Raw genomic sequence first — 23,033 nt, 5'->3', positions numbered from 1 at the left:
CAGTGCCCTAAAACAACAACTATTTGTTATTTTCATGATTGTGCTAATGGCAACAAATGGAGTTAGATTGCTAGAGAAGACTCAAGGCCCCAAACGATGGTACTTATCTACAGTTTCTTGCAGACAAAGAATACAAATAGCAACAACATTAAAGTATTCTTTGTCATCAAAGGCTGCAAGGGTTCCAGAGAGACCAGGAGTGAGCTCTAATCGTCTTCTCTCCATAAGGCCATATCAGGACACGCTTTCTTAGATCAGGAACTGCTAACAGATGTGTGGACATCTCAGAACCTGGGAGCTCGAATGAAGTCTTTCATCAGAATTTCTTATACTTTAGCTGGACCTCACTTCCCTTCTAGGTAGTTGGACTTGTGTAACAGGCTTAGGGCTCTGAGACTGCAAATTTGGAACATGTCAGGCCTCTTAAGGCCTAGGCTTGGAAATGGTGCTGTGTAACTTGCCATATATTCTCTTTGTCCGAACACGTCACAGGGCCAGCTCAGATTCATAAACAGGGAGATGAACTCCATCTTCTGATGGGAGGTAACGCATGAACTTTTAGGGATAGGAAGAATTTTTGGTGGGCGTGTTTGTAGACAGTCTGTCATGATTATTATTCTTGTTATAATTACTGTATTATCATTACTAGAACTATTGTTTAGTCAAAGTAAGAAAACATTATCTTGCCTGGACTTCTGAAATAGCCTCCTAACAAGTATCTTTGCTTCCAGTCTCACTCCCTTTTTAAAAAAAAAATTAATTTATTTTTTATTGAAGAATAATTGCTTTACAGAATTTTGCTGTTTTCTGTCAAACCTCAATATGAATCAGCCATAGGTATACATATATCCCGTCCCTTTTGAAGCTCCCTCCCATCTGCCTCCCCATCCCACCCTTCCCAACCCCATCCCAGGGTTGATATAGAGCCCTTGTTTGAGTTTCCTGAGCCATATAGCAAATTCACTCCCTTCTTTTATCTTCACAGGCAGGCAGATGTATCATCTTAAAATGTTATCTGACAACAGAAGGACAAACAACTCAATTGAATAATGGGCAAAAGACTTTTTGAGAATATACATTTCTCCAAAGAAGATATACAAATGCCCAGTAAACACACAAAAAGATATCCAATACCTTTAGTCATTAGGAAAATGCATATCAAAATCACTACAAGGTACCATTTCACATTTACTGGGATTTACATAATAAAAAAATGGAAAACAACAAGTGTTGGTGGGGATGTAGCGAAATTGAAACCTTTGTACGTAGTTAGTTGGAATGTGAAATGGTGTGGTCTCCATGGGAAACAGTTTGATGATTCCTTGAAAAGCTATATATAGTATTACCATATGACTGGGAAGTTTTACTTCCAGATGTAAACATGTTCCTGCCAGCCTCTTCCGGGAATGCTGTACTGACGAATTTCCCCTTTGTATATGCTTTTCTGTTTCATCCATTCTTCCCAAAATAAGCTCCTTCTTTTGTTTAGGTTTCAACATAAATTGTCTTTCCTGTCTAAGTTCCCTTGTTACTTTCTAACTTAGCACTCTGTATTCTTCATACAAATTGCATTACTTGCAATTTATAAATAGTGTATTTATCTGTTCGGTGCTATTGGTCTGTCTTTCTCACTGGAATTTTCACTTCCTGAGGGCACAGATCTGTCCTGTTATACATCCAGGAACTTAGCATGTACCTAGCACATACCTGGCAATTCAGTTATTTGTAAAAATGGACAACCAAAGGAATTCTGTTATGAAATATACAAGAGGACATGTCACTATGTAATAGGTTAATGAAAATTTAATGGTCTTCAACCAGTCTTGCCATGATCTGTGTAATAAACTTTTGTGGTAATATTCCTTGAAGAAAAGAAGAGGGGCTTTGTAGTTAGTCAGACCTTAGTTTTCTTTGTGTTCCTACTAGTTGTCTTAGAGGTAAGTTCCTTAATCTCCATGGATCTTATTTTCCCAATTAGGCAAACCTAAGTAATTTTGTTTATCTTGCAGGATTTTTAAGGATTAAAGATAAGAGGAATAGTCTCAAGTACAGTGCCTGCCGCACAGTGATGCTCAGTAACTATAGGGAATTAGTGTTTATTTTATTTGTAAGAAGGATCACAGAAAGGGAAAGCTAAAAACATTATCTAAGTAAGTATTGATCGCAAAAGTGAGTTTTATAGACTGGGCAAAGCATCTAAAGTAAAACCTTGTGATATCTGAATGGAGCTAGTAAAAAAAAATATTTCTCCCCCCCTTATCTTTGCCCTTTCTGCAATCTTATTGCATTATACCTTGTATATATGTATTTCTTTCTATATTTTCATATTTGATATATTTTTAATATATACATGAATTTATAAGGCAATCACAAACATTTGAACTCTGATAATTAGGGAGTCAAATGTTGATTTTTTTTTTTTTTTAGATAGAAAAATGGTTTTGTGGTTATGTTAAAGAAAGAGTCCTTTATTTTTTAGAGATATATCCTAAAGTATTTATTTATGGATTATATGATATTTTGGATTTGCCTGTACATCATGAGTGAGAACTGGGCAGATTGATAGGATTAGAAACATATGGGGATGTAGTTGAGGATTATTGACCCTGGGTAATGTATATGTGGGAATTATTTTGTGTATTTTACTTTTTCATAATTATAAGTAGGGAAGAAAGGAAATGGAGAGTTTAAGCTTATATAGAGAGTGGGGAGATGTTCCAGGCACTTTTCCCACTCACCAAAATTGTCAGCCAGGGTTGAGAAAAGAGTGGCATTTGGGGGCCGGCTAATGAGTCGGACATGACTGAGCAACTGAACTGAACTGAACTGAATACAAAGGCTGAGTTGTGAGGCTGTCACAACATAATAAAGTTCAGTAGGTTTCAAGTCACATCTATTCACATGTGAAATTTTAAGTAACATTTTTCAGTGACTCACTCTTACATCTGAATGAGGAGGAAGGGATCACCAGACATTTGAGGGAACTCCCTGATATGAAACACAAAAGCAAAAAATCAAGAAGCCAACATCAAGCAAACTCCAAGGAAACAGATAGTAAAACAATATTATGAATAATTAAAATTATAATTAATATTCAGAGAAAGATGGAGGATAATGCATGCATGAATAAAGATGTCAAGAATAATAAAGATAATTTGAAAATTAAAAATGTAATTATCAGTTTAGTTCAGTCATTCAGTCGTGTCTGACTCTCTGTGACCCCATGGACTGCAGCACTCCAGGCCTCCCTGTCCATCACCAACTTCTGGAGTTTACTCAGACTCATGTCCATTGAGTTGGTGATGCCATCCAACCATCTCATCCTCTGTTGTCCCCTTCTCCTCCCACCTTCAGTCTTTCCCAGCATCAGGGTCTTTTCAAATGAGTCAGCTCTTTGCATCAGGTGGCCAAAGTATTGGAGTTTCAGCTTCAACATCAGTCCTTCCAATAAACACTCAGGACTGATTTCCTTAAGGATGGACTGGTTTGATCTCCTTGCAGTCCAAGGGACTCTCAAGAGTCTTATCCAACATCACAGTTGAAAAGCATCAATTCTTCCACATTCAGCTTTATTTATAGTCCAACTCTCACATTCATACATCCCCACTGGAAAAACCATAGCCTTGACTAGATGGACCTTTGTTGGCAAAGTAATGTCTCTGCTTTTTAATATGTTGTCTAGCTTGGTCATAACTTTACTTCCAAGGTGTAAGCATCTTTTAATTTCATGGCTGCAGTCACCATCTGCAGTGATTTTGGAGCCCCTCAAAATAAAGTCTGTCACTGTTTCCCCATCTATTTGCCATGAAGTGATGGGACCAGATACTATGATCTTCATTTTCTGAATGTTGAGCTTTAAGCCAAGTTTTTCACTCTCTTCTTTCACTTTCATTGAGAGGATCTTTAGTTCTTCACTTTCTGCCATAAGGGTGGAGTCATCTGCATATCTGAGGTTATTGATATTTCTCCCGGCAATCTTGATTCCAGTTTGTGCTTTATCCAGCTTGGCATTTCTCATTATGTACTCTGCATATAAGTTAAATAAGCAGGGTGACAATATACAGCCTCGACTTACTCCTTTTCCTATTTGGAACCAGTCTGTTGTTCCATGTCCAATTTCAACTGTTGCTTCCTTACCTGCATACAGATTTCTCAAGAGGCAGGTCAGGTGGCCTGGTATTCCCATCTCTAAGAATTTTCCACAGTTTGTTGTGATCCACACAGTCAAAGGCATTGGCATAGTCAATAAAGCAGAAATAGATGTTTTTCTGGAATTCTCTTGCTTTTTTGATGATCCAGCAGATGTTGGCAATTTGATCTCTGGTTCCTCTGCCTTTTTGCAATCCAGCTTGAACATCTGGAAGTTCATGGTTCATATCCTGTTGATGCCTGGCTTGGAGAATTTTGAGCCTTACTTTGTTAGCGTGTGAGATGGGTGCAATTGTGCGCTAGTTTGAGCATTCTTTGGCATTGCCTTTCTTAGGGATTGGAATTATATCTGACCTTTTCCAGTCTTGTGGCCACTTGTGGCCACTTGTGGCTGAGTTTTCCAAATGTGCTGGCATAGTCAGTGCGGCACTTTCACAGCATCATCTTTTAGGATTTGAAATAATAGCTCAACTGGAATTCCATCACCTCCACTAGCTTTGTTCGTAGTGATGCTTCCTAAGGCCCACATTCCAGGATCTGGCTCTAGATGAGTGATCACACTATTGTGATTATCTGGGTTGTGAAGATCTTTTTTGTATAGTTCTTCTGTGTGTTCTTGTCACCTCTTCTTAATCTCTTCTGCTTCTGTTAGATCCATCCCATTTCTGTCTTTTTCTTGAGCCCATCTTTGCATGAAATACTCCCTTGGTACCTCTAATTTTCTTCAAGAAAATATAATTATCGAGCTTAATTATAGAATTTAAAATTATAGAACATGAGCTGGAAGAAATATTTGGAAGCCTGGCCTCACTATAGTCCTTATTTACAGAAGGGGACTGTGGAACTCTAGGGAAAAATGGCAGTTATGGGACCAATGGAAAGTGATTGTACCTGCAGGGTCCTAGCAGTGTGAGTTTTAAACTATTTTAGGCTGCAGTTGTGACTGCACATTAACATTAAACAGAAAGCTTTTTAAATTTTAATAACGCCTGGGTCTCATTTCTATTGGCTTTAGTTTGAATAAAGTAGAACGAGGCATTATTATTTTTAAAAGTTCCCCAGATAATTCTCTTGTAAAGCATGGGTTGAGATCTGGTGTAAGCTTCTCAAAAGCAAAGCCCATGCTTTATTTATTAGTATGTACACTGCTTTGTACATAGTAAGCTTTTAGTATTTTCTGTGGAAATAGTCATCATCACTGATGGTGGCTCCAAGTTAGAGGAGTAAAGGTTAAACTGTTTGACTTGCCCCAGTCCCTGATGAAATAAATGATTATACCCTAGTTTTTAAAGAGAGCTTTTTTTTTTTTTTAATCAAATCCTAGGCATTTCACTTCATCTGTAAACATTTCAGTAGTGACCTCTGAAAGATAGTCTTTAAAAACCAAATAATTATCTTAAAAAATTCACAGTGTTTACTTAATATGATAGATTTTTAATTAGTGTTCAAATTTCAAGTGTCTCATAAATATTAGAAACAGGATCCACAGAATGTCCACGCTTTGCCATTGGTGTTGACTGATAACATCTCTGTTGCTCTCTCCCTCTTTTCTTCTCTTTCCTTTCCTTGAAGTTATTTGTTGAGCAATTTATTTGTCCTGTAATTTTCTACAAGAGGTGCTAAGTGCATCCGCCTCAAGCATATTCCTTTGCCTGGGGTAGGGGAAACACTGCTTTATAAGTGACTGTGTGTCCTTCCATTAGGTAGCACGTGGTCTAAAGAGGGCCATTTTTATTAGGTTGTACATGAAAAGATTACATAAACAATCTGCCACAGTAATCTTTAAGTTTTCTTCCTAAAGCAGGATACTTTTAAGGTCTAAGCCTTCTACTTGAAGATAGATGTGCTTTGCAGAAAAAGCTGTGGCAGGGACCGCTTTTTGGCTGAGCTGTGGTTCTTTATTGTGCTTGAGAATCCTCTGTGAGGCTTGTTAAAAGTGTAGATTCCTGTGCCCAGAAAGATTCTGATTCAAGGTCTCAGAGGACACTCTGGGAGGCCATGTACTTAATAGACTGATATCAGTGCCGGTGTTTGGTTGATCACAGTTTGTAAAAGCAGGATAAATATCACAGCATTTTCATCCTGTGTCTAGGGTTTGGTCTTTGCAGAGTTTATTTTACCTTCTTAGACGGTCACAAAGGGAGACCTGCCCTTCCGTGGTCAGTGTCTCACAGTCCTATTTTGGAACTTATTTGGAATTGGCTTATTAAATTCTAACTTTTTATAAGTAAAGACCTGATTTTACTATTCTATGTTATTTTAGTGAAATAAAGTTCAGTAATATTAGAAACTTTATTGAAAACAGAAGAAAAGGAAAAGGAAGTATTTATTGAAGAGGTCAAGATTTCATTTAGTCTTTTAGCAAAATAGTTCTCAAGACTAAGTATATTCACTTACCTCATTAATCACACTTAGTCTTTTCCCTGTGCTTCATATTAATAATCGTCTAGACAGCTGTTCCTGTGGTCATGTATGGATGTGGGAGTTGGACTATGAAGAAAGCTGAGTGCCGAAGAATTGATCCTTTTGAACTGTGGTGTTGGAGAAGACTCTTGAGAGTCCCTTGGACTGCAAGGAGATCCAACCAGTCCGTTCTGAAGGAGATCAGCCCTGGGATTTCTTTGGAAGGAATGATGCTGAAGCTGAAACTTCAGTACTTTGGCCACCTCATGCGAAGAGTTGACTCATTGGAAAAGACTCTGATGCTGGGAGGGATTGGGGGCAGGAGGAGAAGGGGACGACAGAGGATAAAATGGCTGGATGGCATCACTGACTAGATGGATGTGAGTTTGAGTGAACTCAGGGAGTTGGTGATGGACAGGGAGGCCTGGCGTGCTGCGATTCATGGGGTCGCAAAGAGTTGGACACGACTGAGCGACTGAACTGAACTGAACTGAGACAACTGTTCAGAACAGGAGGAAAGTAGTAGTAGTTCCTGTTTGTCAGTAGCTAATTATTTTTTATCATGCCTGCCTATACAGAGAGAAAACTGATACAGCATATCTGTAAAAAAAAAAATACAGATTACATCATGTATTTGAATATTTGTTCATATTTTTGTATTTGATACATATTTCGTAGGTTTATATACACTCAGAATTATACAGAATTTTTTTTTCTTCTGAATGTAACTTTCTGCAAGTTCATAGGAAAAAACAATCTTAGATGCCGTGACCAAAATGAATCTTTCTGTCAACTATCAAATAATTGCATAAATCTGTTCATTTGAGGCAATATAATATGGACTTTTGCTAATATGGACTTTTGCATACATTTTTAGAATCTAATTTGTTTTTAAGAAGAGATATTTATGTATAAGAATTTCTCCTAAAGAATTTTTCGAATTATTTTTTTACTTAAATTATAGATATTTTACTATTATTACAAATGGATAATGCTATTCTTTGGAGACGTATTAGTTCCCAGAGGGATGTATCTTCTAAAATCATTATATGGCCATTGCAAATGTAAGATTCAGCTCATGAGTTCATGCAAGTATTTACTGAGCACCTAGTATGCCACAGCTACTCTTCTGTTCTCTAAAGATACAACAACCAATGAAACAGAAAAAGAACAAAGCGAAACTGCCCTCTTGGAGCTTACAACATAGCAGGAAATGATATTTTGGGTAGTGAAAAATGATAAGGTTGAAAAATAGGAGAGGGAACAGGGATTGTTTGGGTTGCCTAGAAATGGCTCACTGAGAAGGTAACATTGAGTAGTGAACTGATTGAATTGAGAGAGTGAGCCTTGGAGCTATCTAGGAGAACATTCTGAGCAAAGAGAATGGTAAATGCAAAGGTCCTTAGGTGAATATATGATTGATCTTTTGGGAAACAGAGTGAATAGAGTTGAGAGAGCAGTAGGAGAGGAGGTTAGAGTGGTAATAGTGTGTCTGGAAGTGAAATTCATTTCATATTTAGGACCTTGTTTTTTTTTGCTGGAAGTGAAATTGAAAACCATTGAATGGGTTTGAGAAGGGGGATGGTGCAATCTGACAAAGGGCCTTAACTGGACCCATTGCTAGCTTCTGTGGTAGAAACAGACTGAAGATAGGCAATATTGGAAGCCGGGGAGGTGGTTAGGAAGATTTTTACAGTAACCTGGATAAGAGATGGTGGCTTGGATCAGAGTACTTGTGAGGTTGGGAAACATGGTTGGATTTTGATGTATTATAATAAGATAGGTGACAGAATTTGCTGATAGAATTTCCTTTTATATCCAAGTTATAGGCCCAGTATTTCATTCATAAATCAATGTATAATTCTTTCAACTATAGAAAAGTAGGAGAGTTATATATGAAGCAGATGATTTAAATCTAACTTTTTATATACTATGAAAGGTACTTTATCAAGGTAATTAAAATATTTGATGATGAATCAATAGTACTTCCTGATACATATTTGTATTTTATTAGCAGGATAATTAAAACTCAATCCCACTATTTACTGAGTTAATTTTATCTTTTGTAAAGTATCTAGTTAAAAGCCTAATGTCTTATATCTTCTAACATTTGTAGTTAAAATAGAAGAGCTGGTTGTATAAGTTAAATGGAAGAAATATATTTATTTACTGTAATGCTTAATCACGTGAAGGGCTCAGATAATTTTTTTTCCTGAGATCTATCAGTAGAGGGCAGCAAAGTTTCAAGCAGTGTGTTTTTAGGTTCCTGGGAGGCTTTGCAAAGGAAAGCAAAGCCTTTCTCTCTTTTTCTTTGTTTATTGCTCTTAAGTTTGTTCTGGCTTGCTTTTTAATGAAGAGCTTTGGTAATATCACTTAAAAGCCCTGCAGCTTTGGTTCAGATATTTAACCAACTGTTCCCTTAGGTGCTATAGATACTTTCTTAATAAGAGCATGTCTTTTTCTTTCTGTAATTTAGGGAGTACCAGGGCCAGGAAAATATGACATTAAGAGTCAATTTCAGAAGAATAAAAGTGTGACATCAAATGTGAATGATGCATCACCTGCTTTTCTTTCTCAATCCCAGGTAATGTTCTTCAGTTGTTTCACAGATAGAGGATAATAGGCAAAAGGTGACACTAGCAACAAACTCAGTGGTGTTAGGGAGATTATAAAAAGAAAAGTGGTATATAAACAAGTTGGGAACCGACATAGTCTAGGGAAATCATATTGCCAAAAATGTGGGTAGACTTAAATGACGTAAGATTACAATATTAAGAATATTGCGGAGATTACTATTCAAATTGTAATTTTTATTAAACATTTTCTACTAAGCAAATTTGCATATGTGAAAGTTCAGTTTATCTTTTAAGAAATTTTACTCTGGGTTTAAATATATTTTGCTAATGAGTATATGACTGGAAAGTGATCAAACCAGTCATGAAACATCATGAAAAACTCTGGGTTGGATGAAGCACAAGCTGGAATCAAGATTGCCAGGAGAAATATCAGTAACTTCAGATATGCAGGTGACACCACGCTTATGGCAGAAAGCGAAGAGAAACTAAAGAGCCTCTTGATGAAAGTCAAAGAGGAGAGTGAAAAAGTTGGCTTGAAACCAAATATTCAGAAAACTAAGATCATGGCATCTGGTCTCATCACTTCATGGCAAATAAATGGGGAAACAGTGTCAGACTTTATTTTTTTGGGCTCCAAAATCACTGCAGATGGTGACTGCAGCCATGAAATTAGAAGACACTTACTTCTTGGAAGAAAAGGTATGACCAATGTAGACAGCATATTAAAAAGCAGAGACATTACTTTGCTAACCAAGGTCTGTCTAGTCAAGGCTATGGTTTTTCTAGTGGTCATGTATGGATGTGAGGGTTGGACTATAAAGAAAGCTGAGCACCGAAGAATTGATGCTTTTGAACTGTGGTGTTGGAGAAGCCTCTTGAGAGTCCCTTGGACTGCAAGGAGATCCAACAAGTCCATCCTAAAGGAGATCAGCCCTGAATATTCATTAGAAGGACTGATGCTCAAGCTGAAGCTCCAATTCTTTAGCCACCTAATGTGAAGAACTGACTCATTTGAAAAGACCCTGATTCTGGGAAAGATTGAAGTCAGGAGGAGAAGGGGGAAACAGAGGGTAAGATGGTTGGATGGCATAGCTGACTTAATGGACATGAGTTTTAGCAAACTCCAAAGATAGTGAAGGACAGGGAAGCCTGGCATGTTGCAGTCTGTGGGGTTGCAAAGAGTCAGACATGTCTGAGTGAGTGAACAACAACAACAACAATGAATATTTGAAGTGTTAACGTGTAATCTATAAGAATACGCCAGTCTTTTGGAGAAGGTTCTGAAGGCTTTCTGGAGCCTAGCCATAGGTCATGTCTAAACCTGCCATTAGGGCGTTAGTGATGCAAGAGTCTATTTCACAGTAATCATTTTATATTCTTCAAGGTCTATATTTAGGGGGCTTGAACTGAAGGTGTCTAAGTTATGACCAACCTAGATAGCATATTCAAAAGCAGAGACATTACTTTGCCAACAAAGGTCCATCTAGTCAAGGCTATGGTTTTTCCAGTAGTCATGTATGGATGTGAGAGTTGGACTGTGAAGAAAGCTGAGTGCTGAAGAATTGATGCTTTTGAACTGTGGTGTTGGAGAAGACTCTTGAGAGTCCCTTGGACTGCAAGGAGATCCAACCATTCCATTCTGAAGGAGATCAGACCTTGGTGTTCTTCGGAAAGAATGATGCTAAAGATGAAACTCCAGTATTTTGGCCACCTCGTGCGAAGAGTTGACTCATTGGAAAAGACTCTGATGCTGGGAAGGATTGGAGGCAGGAGAAGAAGGGGACGACAGAGGATGAGATGGCTGGATGGCATCACTGACTCAATGGACGTGAGTTTGAGTAAACTCCAGGAGTTGGTGATGGACAGGGAGGCCTGGCGTGCTGCGATTCATGGGGTCGTGAAGAGTTGGACACCACTGAGCGACTGAACTGAACTGAACTGAAGCTATTTCTTAGGCAAGAACATTATAATACTAACAGGCCTTTATAATGTGGCACTGTCTGGATCAAGTAGTTGTGATATTTCTCCAGTTGTACTGTGTAAAATGTGATTATCTAGGGAAGATTATTAACTTTTAGATGACTACACGTGACTACTTTGGTTTCATTGTACTTAAGAGGCACCTCCTGGGAGACAGGTAGATTGCAGGTATATTTTGGAGACAAAATTAACATGACCTTTTAATGAGTTAATGTTGTAGTAAGGGACTAGGAGGAATCAAGAATGAATACTAGGTTTCTGCCTTGAGCAGCTTGATGGTACTTGAGATACAAAACAGAATGGATGCAGGGGTGTGAGATACTGTGTGTGCCCTTCATTTTTAAAAATCACATTTTTGCAACCAGAACTCTCAGTTTTCATGCTGTTCTGTTCATCTAATATATAGTCCTAATGTGACATCACTTGGCATCGGTTATAATATTTTAAATATATTTTTCAGAAATGAAAAGGAATATGATATCAGTTTTGCTTAAGGGATTCTGAAGTGAAAGATGTGGAAGAGTTAAAACCAACAGGACTGCCTGCTAGGGTAGTGTTAGTGTTTAGTTGACTATGGATAGATTTATTAATGACTATGATTGAAAACGGAGAAGGCAGTGGCACCCCACTCCAGTACTCTTGCCTGGAAAATGCTATGGATGGAGGAGCCTGGTGGGCTGCAGTCCATGGGGTCGTGAAGAGTTGGACACGACCAAGTGACTTCACTTTGACTCTTCACTTTCATGCATTGGAGAAGGAAATGGCAACCCACTCCAGTGTTCTTGCCTGGAGAATCCCAGGGACGGGGGAGCTTGGTGGGCTGCCGTCTATGGAGTCGCACAGAGTTGGACATGACTGAAGTGACTTAGCAGCAGCATGATTGAAAAAGCAATAATTTGATTAACCAGGTGGACTTAGAAGACAATTTTTTTTTTTTTTAGGAATAAAGACATATTATGTTTCTCGGATACTTATTTTAAAAAGTTTTCGACTTAAGGAGTTGTCTGGTATTTTATCTAAATGCATTGAATTTTCTTATGTCTTCAACTAGTAATTTTTAAAACCTAAGATTTTCTTTATAATAATGCTTCTCAACTTTTGCTGCAAATTAGAATATTTTGGGAAATTTTACTACAAATCCAATTGCTTTCTTTCCTGTCTCCCAGAGTTGATGAAGCTGATCCAGAATAGGGCCCAGGCAGGCATCAATTTTTTTTTTTTAAACTCCTCAAGAAATGCAGCCAGGGTTGAATGTTACCATTTAAAAATATTGTACTCAGCATTTAAATAATAAGAAAGTATTTAGGAAGGCTTTGGAAATGTTTCTACATGAAAGGAGGCTAAAAGCAATATCTGAGCCTAGACTAGATGATGTATTGGATGGGAAAATTGCATTAGAGGTATAATTAGATCAACTGACAAATTTGGAATATGAATGGTAGATTAAATAAAAGTCTTATATTATTGCTACATTAAGAAAATACATGTAGGAAAATATCCCTATTTTTAGTAAATGCACACAAAGGATTTAGGGAGAAAGGGCTGGCCACAACACAACATACGTAACTTTCCATTAAATAGTTCTGTGTGTGTGTGTGTGTGTGTACGTGTGTGTAGAGATAGAGAGAGGGAATAATGGACATACAAACAGAAAAGCAGAAATAAAGTGGGCAAATGAAAAAAGTGAATGGCATATTAACAGTAGGTGAATATGGCACAGGAATTTTCTGTATTATTTTTATTTATAACTTTGAATATTCCAAATTTTAAATTAATTCTAAATAAAAAAGTTAAAAAATAAATTATACAATGCTATATGTCATAAGACTTCATAGTTTACATATAGATATATTTAATTAGTCAGTTCAGTTCAGTCGCTCAGTCATGCCCGACTCTTTGTGACCCCATGGACTACAGCACACCAGGCTTCCCTGTAAATGAATATACCAAGTAAGCTTATTATAAGTTTATAATATAAAAAAATTAATATTATAAGTTAAAGTGATTTATGTACCACTTGAATCTATAAGATTTTCTCTTAAGGTAGCTAATATGGTTGTGTTAATTGAATATACATATTCAGGAACTTTGTCAATTTATACAGTTTTATTACATAGAAGAAACTGTATTTGATCATATAGATTTTATTTATTATCTTAACTTTCAGAATATCTTAGATGTGGAAATTGTCCGTACACTATCATCTGAATCTCATAATGAGATGTTGTCCTTTGAAAAGTCTTTCTGGCTTAGCAAAGTATATAATGCATTACTGTATTAATATACATATGATTTTACTAAAAGTATATATTTTATGTTTTGATAGGTGCAAGATCTTAATTCATCTACATTTTCTTCACTTCATTAAGAAATAAATTAAACTCCAGATGTTATATTACTAAAAAGACAGCTTTTAAGTCATGAAATATCAAAATGTACCATTACTTTCTAACTGGCATATTTTCCTGTTCTTCACTAGAGGTTTGTCTCTATGAAATCAATCACTCCAGCTCCTGGCACATACAATGAATCTCGAACTGCTTTCAAGCCCTTGAAGAAAACGTTAGGATTGAAAAATACCTCATTTGGTCAAAGTGCTGCTCGATTCACACAAGACTCTAAGACAGAGAAAATGCCAGGTTGGAAATTAATTCATATGTATCCACTCTAACTTGATGTAACTTAATACTCTTAACAAGATGGATGCACCAGAAAGTACAATTATTTTTGTTCTGTGGGTTGTGTTGTTAATTTAAGTCAACATTTTTTTTTAAGCATTGACTATACACTGTTGCTGCTGCTAAGTCGCTTTAGTCGTGTCCAACTCTGTGCGACCCCATAGACACCAGCCCACCAGGCTCCCCTGTCCCTGGGATTCTCCAGGCAAGAACACTGGAGTGGGTTGCCATTTCCTTCTCCAATGCATGAAAGTGAAAAGTGAAAGTGAAGTCGCTCAGTCGTGTCCAACTCCTAGCGACCCATGGACTGCAGCCCACCAGGCTCCTCCGTCCATGGGATTTGCCAGGCAAGAGTACTGGAGTGGGGTGCCATTGCCTTCTCCGACTATACACTAAACTCAGATAAAAATAATGTGTAATTTTAGTAAGATTTTAATTTAATTTATCACATATCTTAGTTATAATTTTCTATTGCTTTCCTTTTTTCATTAAAGTTCCTAATTTTCTCTTGGTAGATGAACATATATAATATATTAACTATGTGGTCACTGCTAGTAATGTAACTTATGATATTCAATTTTGTTAAAATTTTATTTTGGGGGATGTCCTATCATATGTTCTAGTATTCTCAGTGGGTATTTTATATATATATATATAAAATATATGTTATATATAAATATATACATTTATATATAATTATTATATATAATATATGTTATATATTTATATATAGAGACTAGATTTATATACTAGATTACAGTGGGTAATCTTTATATATCTAAGAATATAACACAAAAATAACATATAGAGCTTCCCGGGTGGCTCAGTGGGTAAAGAATTCACCTTCAGTGCAGGAGACGTGGGTTTGATCCCTGGGTTGGGAAGATCCCCTGGAGGGAGGCATGGCTACCAACTCCAGTATTCTTGCCTGGAGAATCCTGTGGACAAAGGAGCCTAGTGGGCTACAGTCCACGGGGTCACAGAGAATTGGAAACAACTGAAGTAACTGAGCACACACACTCTAGCGTATAGGTTGTCTGTTGCTGCATGACAAACTTAGAGGCTTAAAAAATGCTTTTTCTGTCATATCTCATTAGTTTGTGGGGTTTCTAGAAGGCAGAGTTCAGATGAGAATGTCATTCAGAGTGTGTGCATAGCTCCAGCACTGCTGCCCCAGGGTAGTTGATTTTTGACATAGTAGCTCAGAGCTCCGTGAGACCTGATAGGATGCTGTGAGACTTCTTATGACTGACCCTCAGAAAATCCCAGGACATCATTTCTGCTACACTCTATTAGTCAGTCAAATGACCCAGGGTAGCCCATATTGAACAGAAGGGCATGAAACTTTCTCTCTCAATGACATGGATAGCAAAGAATTGGTAGCCGTTTTTAAAGTTTTATGTAAAGGGAATCACACATTATTTAGAATTTTGTATATCATCTTTCATTGGCATGTTTTTGGGTTTCAATCATGTTGTTGCATTTATGTTTTCTTTTTATTATTGAGTAGTATTCCATTGTTTGGGTGTAGCACATTTTGTTTTTCCGTTCGCCAGCTGATGGACATTTGGTTTGTTTTCACTTCTCTTGGAAAAATAATTAGAAGTAGAATTTCTGGGTCATATGGTAAGTATAAGTTTAACTTTGTAAGAAGTCGACAAATTGTTTTTCAAAGTAGCAAAGCACTTTGCATTCCTGTCCACAATATATGAGAAGTCTTTCTAAAAAAATTGCCTACAGTTACTCAGTTTATAAGGAAGATGTATATAAACACCAGAATACTGCTCAGCCGTAAGAAGAGTGAACTTCTGCCATTTGCAGCAATACAGATCGACTTTGAAGATATTATGCTAAATGAAATGTCAGAGAAGAAAAGTACAGTATGATATCATTTATGTGTGAAATCTAAAAAATACAACAAACTAAATAACCTGAATAAAAACAAAAAAGAAGCAGACTCACAGATAAAGAGAACAAACTAGTGTTTACCAGTGAGGAGAGGGCAGAGGCGAGGAGTACAGAGGCAGGGATAAGTAAAAGGGTTATTATGGGATTATATGAAATCAGGTGTGTGAAACTTTTGAAATCTTTAAAGCACTATAGAATTTAAAGACTCATTCAATAAATGCAATACAATAAAATAAATAGTAAAGTTACTAAGTTTAAAAGAATTAAAAGGGTGCTTTTATATTATATTCTTTATAATTCTAGGTCCTGGGTTTTATAATATCCAAGACAATACATTCATCGACAACTTTAGCAATACTTACTGGAAGAAACCAAAGAAAAGTGCATTTGGTTCTTCTGTTCCTCGGACTCTCTTCCTGGTTCAGAAAGAAGATTATACTACTCCTGGGCCTGCTGATTATAAGGTAATATGTGAATACCAAAATTATATTATTTATATCTCATATGAAGAATTTAGAATTTACAAAATTACCTATGGTATATGTACCTCATTATTATAAGCCATACAGTTATTGTTAAAATTATTTACATGTGGTCAATTATGGCATAAAAACAACAATTAATTTGGTTAAAGGTATGTTTATAATTTCTTTTTCAAAAATAGATCTTATCTGGGAATTCCCTGGTGGTTAGGTCACCATGCTTTCACTGCTGAAGGTGTGTGGGTGCAAGTTCAGCCCCTGATAGGGAAATTGTGATCTCACAAGCCATGTGGTATGGCTAAAAAAAAGTCTTATTATTTACCTCTTTGAAGATCTTGTATACCTTTGGCATTTAGAATTTTCCTGGACCAGATATCGAACCCATGCCCACTACACTGGCAGGTGAATTCTTATCCACTGTACTGCAGAGAAGTCCTCACTTCAGTTCGGTTCAGTCGCTCAGTCGTGTCCGACTCTTTGCAACCCCATGGACTGCAGTATACCAGGCCTCCCTGTCCATCACCAACTCCCGGAGTTTACTCAAACTCATGTCCATTGAGTTGGTGATGCCATCTAATCATCTCATCCTCTGTCATCCCCTTCTCCTCCTGCCTTCAATCTTTCCTAGCAGCAGGGTCTTTTCAAATGAGTCAGTTCTTCCCATCAGGTGGCCAAAGTATTGGAGTTTCAGCTTCAGTAACACTCCTTCCAATGAACACCCAGGACTGATTTCCTTTAGGATGGACTGGTTGGATCTTCTTGCAGTCCAAGGGACTCTCAAGAGGCTTCTCTAACACCACAGTTCAAAAGCATCAATTCATCGGTGCTCAGCTTTCTTTATACTCCAACTCTCATATCCATACATGACTGCTGGAAAAACCATAGCCTTGACTAGACGGAACTTTGTTAGCAAAGTAATGTCTCTGCTTTTTAATATGCTATCTAGGTTGATCATAACTTTTCTTCCAAGGAATAAGTGTCTTTTAATTTCATGGCTGCAGTCACCATCTGCAGTGATTTTGGAGCCCCCCAAAGTAAAGTCTGTCATTGTTTCCACTGTTTCCCCATTTATTTGCCAGGAAGTGATGGGACTGGATGCCATGATCTTAGTTTTCTGAATGTTGGGTTTTAAGCCAACTTTTTCACTCTCTTCTTTCACTTTCATCAAGAGGCTCTTTAGTTCCTCTTCACTTTCTGCCATAAGGGTGGTGTCATCTGCATATCAGAGGTTATTAACATTTATCAGAGGTTATTAACATTTCTCCTGGCAATCTTGATTCCAGCTTTTGCTTCATCCAGCTCGGCATTTCTCATGATGTACTCTGCATATAAGTTAAATAAGCAGGGTAACAATATACAGCTTTGATGTACTCTTTTTCCTATTTGGAAACAGACTGTTGTTCCATGTCCAGTTCTAACTGTTGCTTCTTGACCTGCATACAGGTTTCTCAAGAGGCAGGTCAGGTGGTCTCGTATTCCTATCTCTTTCAGAATTTTCTACACTTTATTGTGATCCGCACAGTCAACGGCTTTGGCATAGTCAATAAATCAGAAGTAGATGCTTTTCTGGAACTCTCTTGCTTTTTCGATGATCCAGCGGATATTGGCGATTTGATCTCTGGTTCCTCTGCCTTTTGTAAATCCAGCTTGAACATCTGGAAGTTCACTGCTTACGTACAGTTGAAGCCTGGCTTGGAGAATTTTGAGCCTTACTTTGCTAGTGTGTGGGATGAATGCCATTTTGTGGTAGTTTGAGCATTCTTTGACATTGTCTTTCTTTGGGAATGGAATGAAAACTGACCTTTTCCAGTCCTGTGGCCACTGCTGAGTTTTCCATATTTGCTGGCATACTGAGTACAGCGTGTTCACAGCATCATCTTTTAGAATTTGAAATATCTCAGCTGGAATTCCATCACCTCCACTAGCTTTTTTTGTAGTGATGCTTCCTAAGGCCCACTTGACTTTGCATTCCAGGATGTCTGGCTCTAGGTGAGTGATCACATGATTGTGATTATCTGGGTTGTTGAAGATCTTTTTTTGTATAGTTCTTCTGTGTGTTCTGGCCACCTCTTCTTAATATCTTCTGCTGCTGTTAGGTCCATACCATTTCTGTCCTTTATTGAACTCATCTTTGCATGAAATGTTCCCTTGGTATCTCTAATTTTCTTGAAGAGATCTCTAGTCTTTCCCATTCTATTGTTTTCCTCTATTTTTTGCACTGATCGCTGAGGAAGCCTTTCTTATCTCTCCTTCCTGTTCTTTCAAACTCTACATTCAAATGGGTGTATGTTTCCTTTTCCCCTTTGCTTTCACTTTTCTTCTTTTCACAGCTCTTTGTAAGGCCTCCTCCGACAGCCATTTCACTTTTTTGCATTTCTTTTTCTTGGGGATGGTCTCTATCGCTGTCACTTGTACGATGTCACGAACCTCTGTCCATAGTTCATCAGGCATTCTGTCTATCAGATCTAGCCCCTTAAATCTATTTCTCACTTCCACTGTATGATCGTTAGGTATTTGATTTATGTCATACCTGAATGGTCTAGTGGTTTTCCCTACTTTCTTCATGTTAAGTCTGAATTTGGCAATAAGGAGTTCATGATCTGAGCCACAGTCAGCTCCTGGTCTTGTTTTTTGCTGACAGTAGAGAGCTTCTCCATCTTTGGCTGCAAAGAATATAATCAGTCTCATTTCAGTGTTGACCATCTGGTGATGTCCATGTGTAGAGTCTTCTCATTTGTTGTTGGAAGAGGGTGTTTGTTATGACCAATGCATTTTCTTGGCAAAACTCTATTAGTCTTTGCCCTGCTTCATTCCGTATTTCAAGGCCAAATTTGCCTGTTACTCCAGGTGTTTCTTGACTTCCTACTTTTGCATTCCAATCCTCTATAATGAAAAGGACATCTTTTTTGGGTGTTAATTCTAGAAGGTTTTATGGATCTTCATAGAACCGTTCAGCTTCAGCTTCTTCAGCATCACTGGTCAGGTCACAGACTTGGATTACTGTGATATTGAATGGTTTGTCTTGGAAACGAACAGAGATCGTTCTGTCATTTTTGAGACTGCATCCAAGTACTGCATTTTGGACTCTTTTGTTGACTATGATGGCTACTCCATTTCTTCTAAGGGATTCTTGCCCACAGTAGTAGATAAAATGGTCATCTGAGTTAAATTCACCCATTCCAGTCCATTTTAGTTCTCTGATTCCTCAAATGTTGATATTCACTCTTGCCATCTCCTGTTTGACCACTTCCAATTTGCCTTGATTCATGGACCTAACATTCCAGGTTCCTATGCAATATTGCTCTTTACAGCATCGGACCTTGCTTCTATCACCAGTCACATCCACAACTGGGTGTTGTTTTTGCTATGGATCTATCCCTTCATTCTTTCTGGAGTTATTTCTCCAGTGATCTCCAGTAGCATATTGGGCACCTACTGACCTGGGGAGTTCATCTTTCATTGTCCTATCTTTTGCCTTTTCATATTGTTCATGGGGTTCTCAAGGCAAGAATACTGAAGTGGTTTGCCATTCCCTTCTCCAGTGGACCACATTTTGTCAGAACTCCCCGCCATGAACTGGGCGTCTTGGGTGGCCCTACAGGGCATAGCTCATAGTTTGATGACTTAGATAAGGCTGTAGTCCATATGATTAGATTGGTTCATTTTCTGTGATTGTGGTTTTCAATCTGTCTGCCTTCTGATGGAGAAGGATAAGAGGCTTATGGACAATAAAGGACAGAAATGGTATGGACTTAACAGAAGCAGAAGATATTAAGAAGAGGTGGCAAAATACACAGAAGAACTGTACAAAAAAGATGTTCACGACCCAGATAATCACGATGGTGTGATCACTGGCCTAGAGCCAGACATCCTGGAATGTGAAGTCAAGTGGGCCTTAGGAAGCATCAGTACAAACAAAGCTAGTGGAGGTGATGGAATTCCAGTTGAGCTGTTTCAAATCCTAAAAGATAATGCTGTGAAAGTGCTGCACTGACTGCCAGCAAATTTGGAAAACTTAGTAGTGGCTACAGGACTGGAAAAGGTCAGTTTTCATTCTAATCCCTAAGAAAGGGATTGCCAAAGAATGCTCAAACTGCTGCACAATTGCACTCATCTCACACACTAGTAAAGTAATGTTCAAAATTCTCTAAGCCAGGCTTCAACTGTACATGAACCATGAACTTCCAGATGTTCAAGCTGGATTTAGAAAAGGCAGGGGAAACAGAGATCAAATTGCCAACATCCACTGGATCATTGAAAAAGCAAGAGAATTACAGAAAAACATCTATTTCTGCTTTATTGACTATGCCAAAGCCTTTGACTGTGTGGATCACAATAAACTGTGGAAAATTCTGAAAGAGATGGGAATACCAGACCACCTGACCTGCCTCTTGAGAAACCTGTATGCAGGTCAAGAAGCAACAGTTAGAACTGGACATGGAACAACAGACTGGTTCCAAATAGGAAAAGGAGTACGTCAAAGCTGTATATTGTCACTGTGCTTATTTAACTTATATGCAGAGTACATGATGAGAAAATCTGGGCTGGATGAAGCAGAAGTTGGAATCAAGATCTCCGGGAGAAATATCAATAACCTCGGATATGCAGATGACACCACCGTTATGGCAGAAAGTGAAGAAGAACTAAAGAGCCTCCTGATGAAAGTGAAAGAGGAGAGTGAAAAAGTTGGCTTAAAACCCAACATTCAGAAAACAAAGATCATGGCATCTGGTCCCATCACTCCATGGTAAATAGGTGGAGAAACTGTGGAAACAGTGGAAGACTTTATTTTTGGGCTCCAAAATTACTGCAGATGGTGCCTGCAGCCATGAAATTAAAAGACGCTTACTCCTTGGAAGAAAAGGTATGACCAACATAGACAGCATATTAAAAAGCAGAGACATTACTTTGCCAACAAAGGTCCATCTAGTCAAGACTATGGTTTTTCCAGTCGTCATGTATGAATGTGATAGTTGGACTATAAAGAAAGCTGAGCACCGAAGAATTGATGCTTTTGAACTGTGATGTTGGAGAAGCCTCTTGAGAGTCCCTTGGACTGTGAGGAGATCCAACCAGTCCATCCTAAAGGAGATCAGTCCTGAGTGTTCATCGGAAGGATTGATGCTGAAGCTGAAACTCAAATACTTTGGCCACCTTATGCGAAGCACTGACTCATTTCAAAAGACCCTGCAGCTGGAAAAAGTTGAAGGCAGGTGAAGGGGATGACAGAGGAAGAGATGGTTGCATGGCATCACTGACTCAATGGACTTGAGTTTGAGTAAACTCGTGGAGTTGGTGATGGACAGGGTGGCCTGGTGTGCTACAGTCCAAAGAGTCGGACATGAATGAGCGACTGAACTGAACTGATAGCTGTATTCTATATGTTCAAGGAGGTAGTGGAAAGATAGATAATATTAAGTAGAGAAATGTCACAAATAAAGAAGCATAAGTTGAAGTTCATGAGATGCGAAGTATACCATATGAAAATAAGTACATTCTGACTAACAGCAATTTATGCTGTTCAGACAAAACTATTAGTTAACCTTAAGACAGTAATACAAACAACTTCAAATGAAATACAGTGAGAAAAAAAGACAAAAAATGATGAATAAATTATCAGTGAACTATGGGTATATTTGAAGTGGCCTAATTGTGTAACTAGAGTCCTTGAAGGGAAAGAAAGAATGAATGAAGCACAAGAAATAATTTTAAGAAATAATATGGCTGAAAATTTCCAAATTTTGATGAAATCTAAAACCACATATCCATAAAGCTCAACAAATAGCAAAAAGGCATCATAGGACTATGCCAAGGCAAATTACAATCAAATTGAATAAAATGGTAACAAAGAATAAATTCTTAAAAACAACCAGATGAAAAGTAAATGTGACATTAAGAGGGATGAAGTTAAAAATGACACTACACTTCAGGTTGGAAATGATGCAAGCCAGAAGAGAGCAGTGCAACATCTTTAAAGCATTGAAAGTAAACACATGTATACCTGTGGCGGATTCATTTTGATATATGGCAAATCAATACAATATTGTAAAGTTAAAAAATAAAAGAAAATTAAAAAAAAAAGAAAGTAAACAGTTGTTAGCCTATAATTCAATTGCAGGCTCAAATACCCTGCAAAAATGCAAAGAAAGTGAAAAGCTTTTCTAAAAACCTCTATGTATAAAATAAGTCATGGAAATGTAATGTACAGCCAGTGCAGGAGACATAAGAGATGTGGGTTGATCCCTGGGAAGATCCCCTGAAGGAAGCAATAGCAACCCATTCTAGCCTTCTTGCCTGGAGAATCCCCATGGATAGAGGAACCTGGCAGGCTACAGTGCATAGGCTTGCAAAGAGTCAGACACTACTGAAGCAACTTAGTATGCATATATGCACTATACTGAATATTTGAAACTTGTTACGTAAATCTAAAAAGCTCTCATTGCACAAAAAAACTTTGTGGTGATGGATGTTAACTTGATATTGTGATGACCATTTGCAATATGTACAAGTATCAAACCATTATATTGTACACCTGAAGCTAATATAATGTATGTCAACTCTACCTCAATAAAAAAGAAGACCTTTTCATATATATGAAAGCTGAAATATTTATCCACAAAAGTGTAAGAAATGTTAAAGAAAGTCCTCCACGCAGAAAAAATGTTACCCAATAAAATCTGGATCTTTATGAAGTAATGCAGAGTATAAAAAATACTCATGTGGGTAAATATAAAAGTTTTGTTTGATTTATCATTTTATTGAAAGCAAAAAGTTTTCATTTTTTGATTTGCTGACAATTTACCTCTGTAGAAAGAAGTGGAAGCCAATAGAGGAACTCTTATTCTGACCTTAATTTT

The 23,033-nt window shown here is 37.6% G+C and overlaps 1 protein-coding gene across 24 annotated transcripts in view; it reads left to right on the top strand.

Moving 5' to 3' along the window:
- STPG2 (sperm tail PG-rich repeat containing 2) overlaps nucleotides 1-23,033 on the top strand; it is a 630,294-nt gene that overhangs the window by 126,578 nt on the left and 480,683 nt on the right. For 20 of the 24 annotated variants that reach the window (XM_086406656.1, XM_086406661.1, XM_086406654.1 and 17 more), the window contains 3 exons: nucleotides 9,029-9,136; nucleotides 13,588-13,747; nucleotides 15,998-16,158. In XM_086406656.1, coding sequence (XP_086262782.1) covers nucleotides 9,029-9,136; nucleotides 13,588-13,747; nucleotides 15,998-16,158 — 429 coding nt within the window. Of the gene's footprint in view, nucleotides 1-6,599; nucleotides 6,933-9,028; nucleotides 9,214-13,587; nucleotides 13,748-15,997; nucleotides 16,159-23,033 lie in introns of those variants that run through there. The other 4 variants (XM_086406674.1, XM_086406657.1, XM_086406678.1 and 1 more) reach the window with 3 other exon arrangements.

Source organism: Bos grunniens, chromosome 6 (genome assembly GCF_055505025.1).
Source record: "Bos grunniens cultivar Pamir isolate PY7600 chromosome 6, Bosgru_T2T1.0, whole genome shotgun sequence".
NCBI classification, from domain to species: domain Eukaryota; kingdom Metazoa; phylum Chordata; class Mammalia; order Artiodactyla; family Bovidae; genus Bos; species Bos grunniens.
This window is presented reverse-complemented; position numbering and strand designations above follow the sequence as displayed.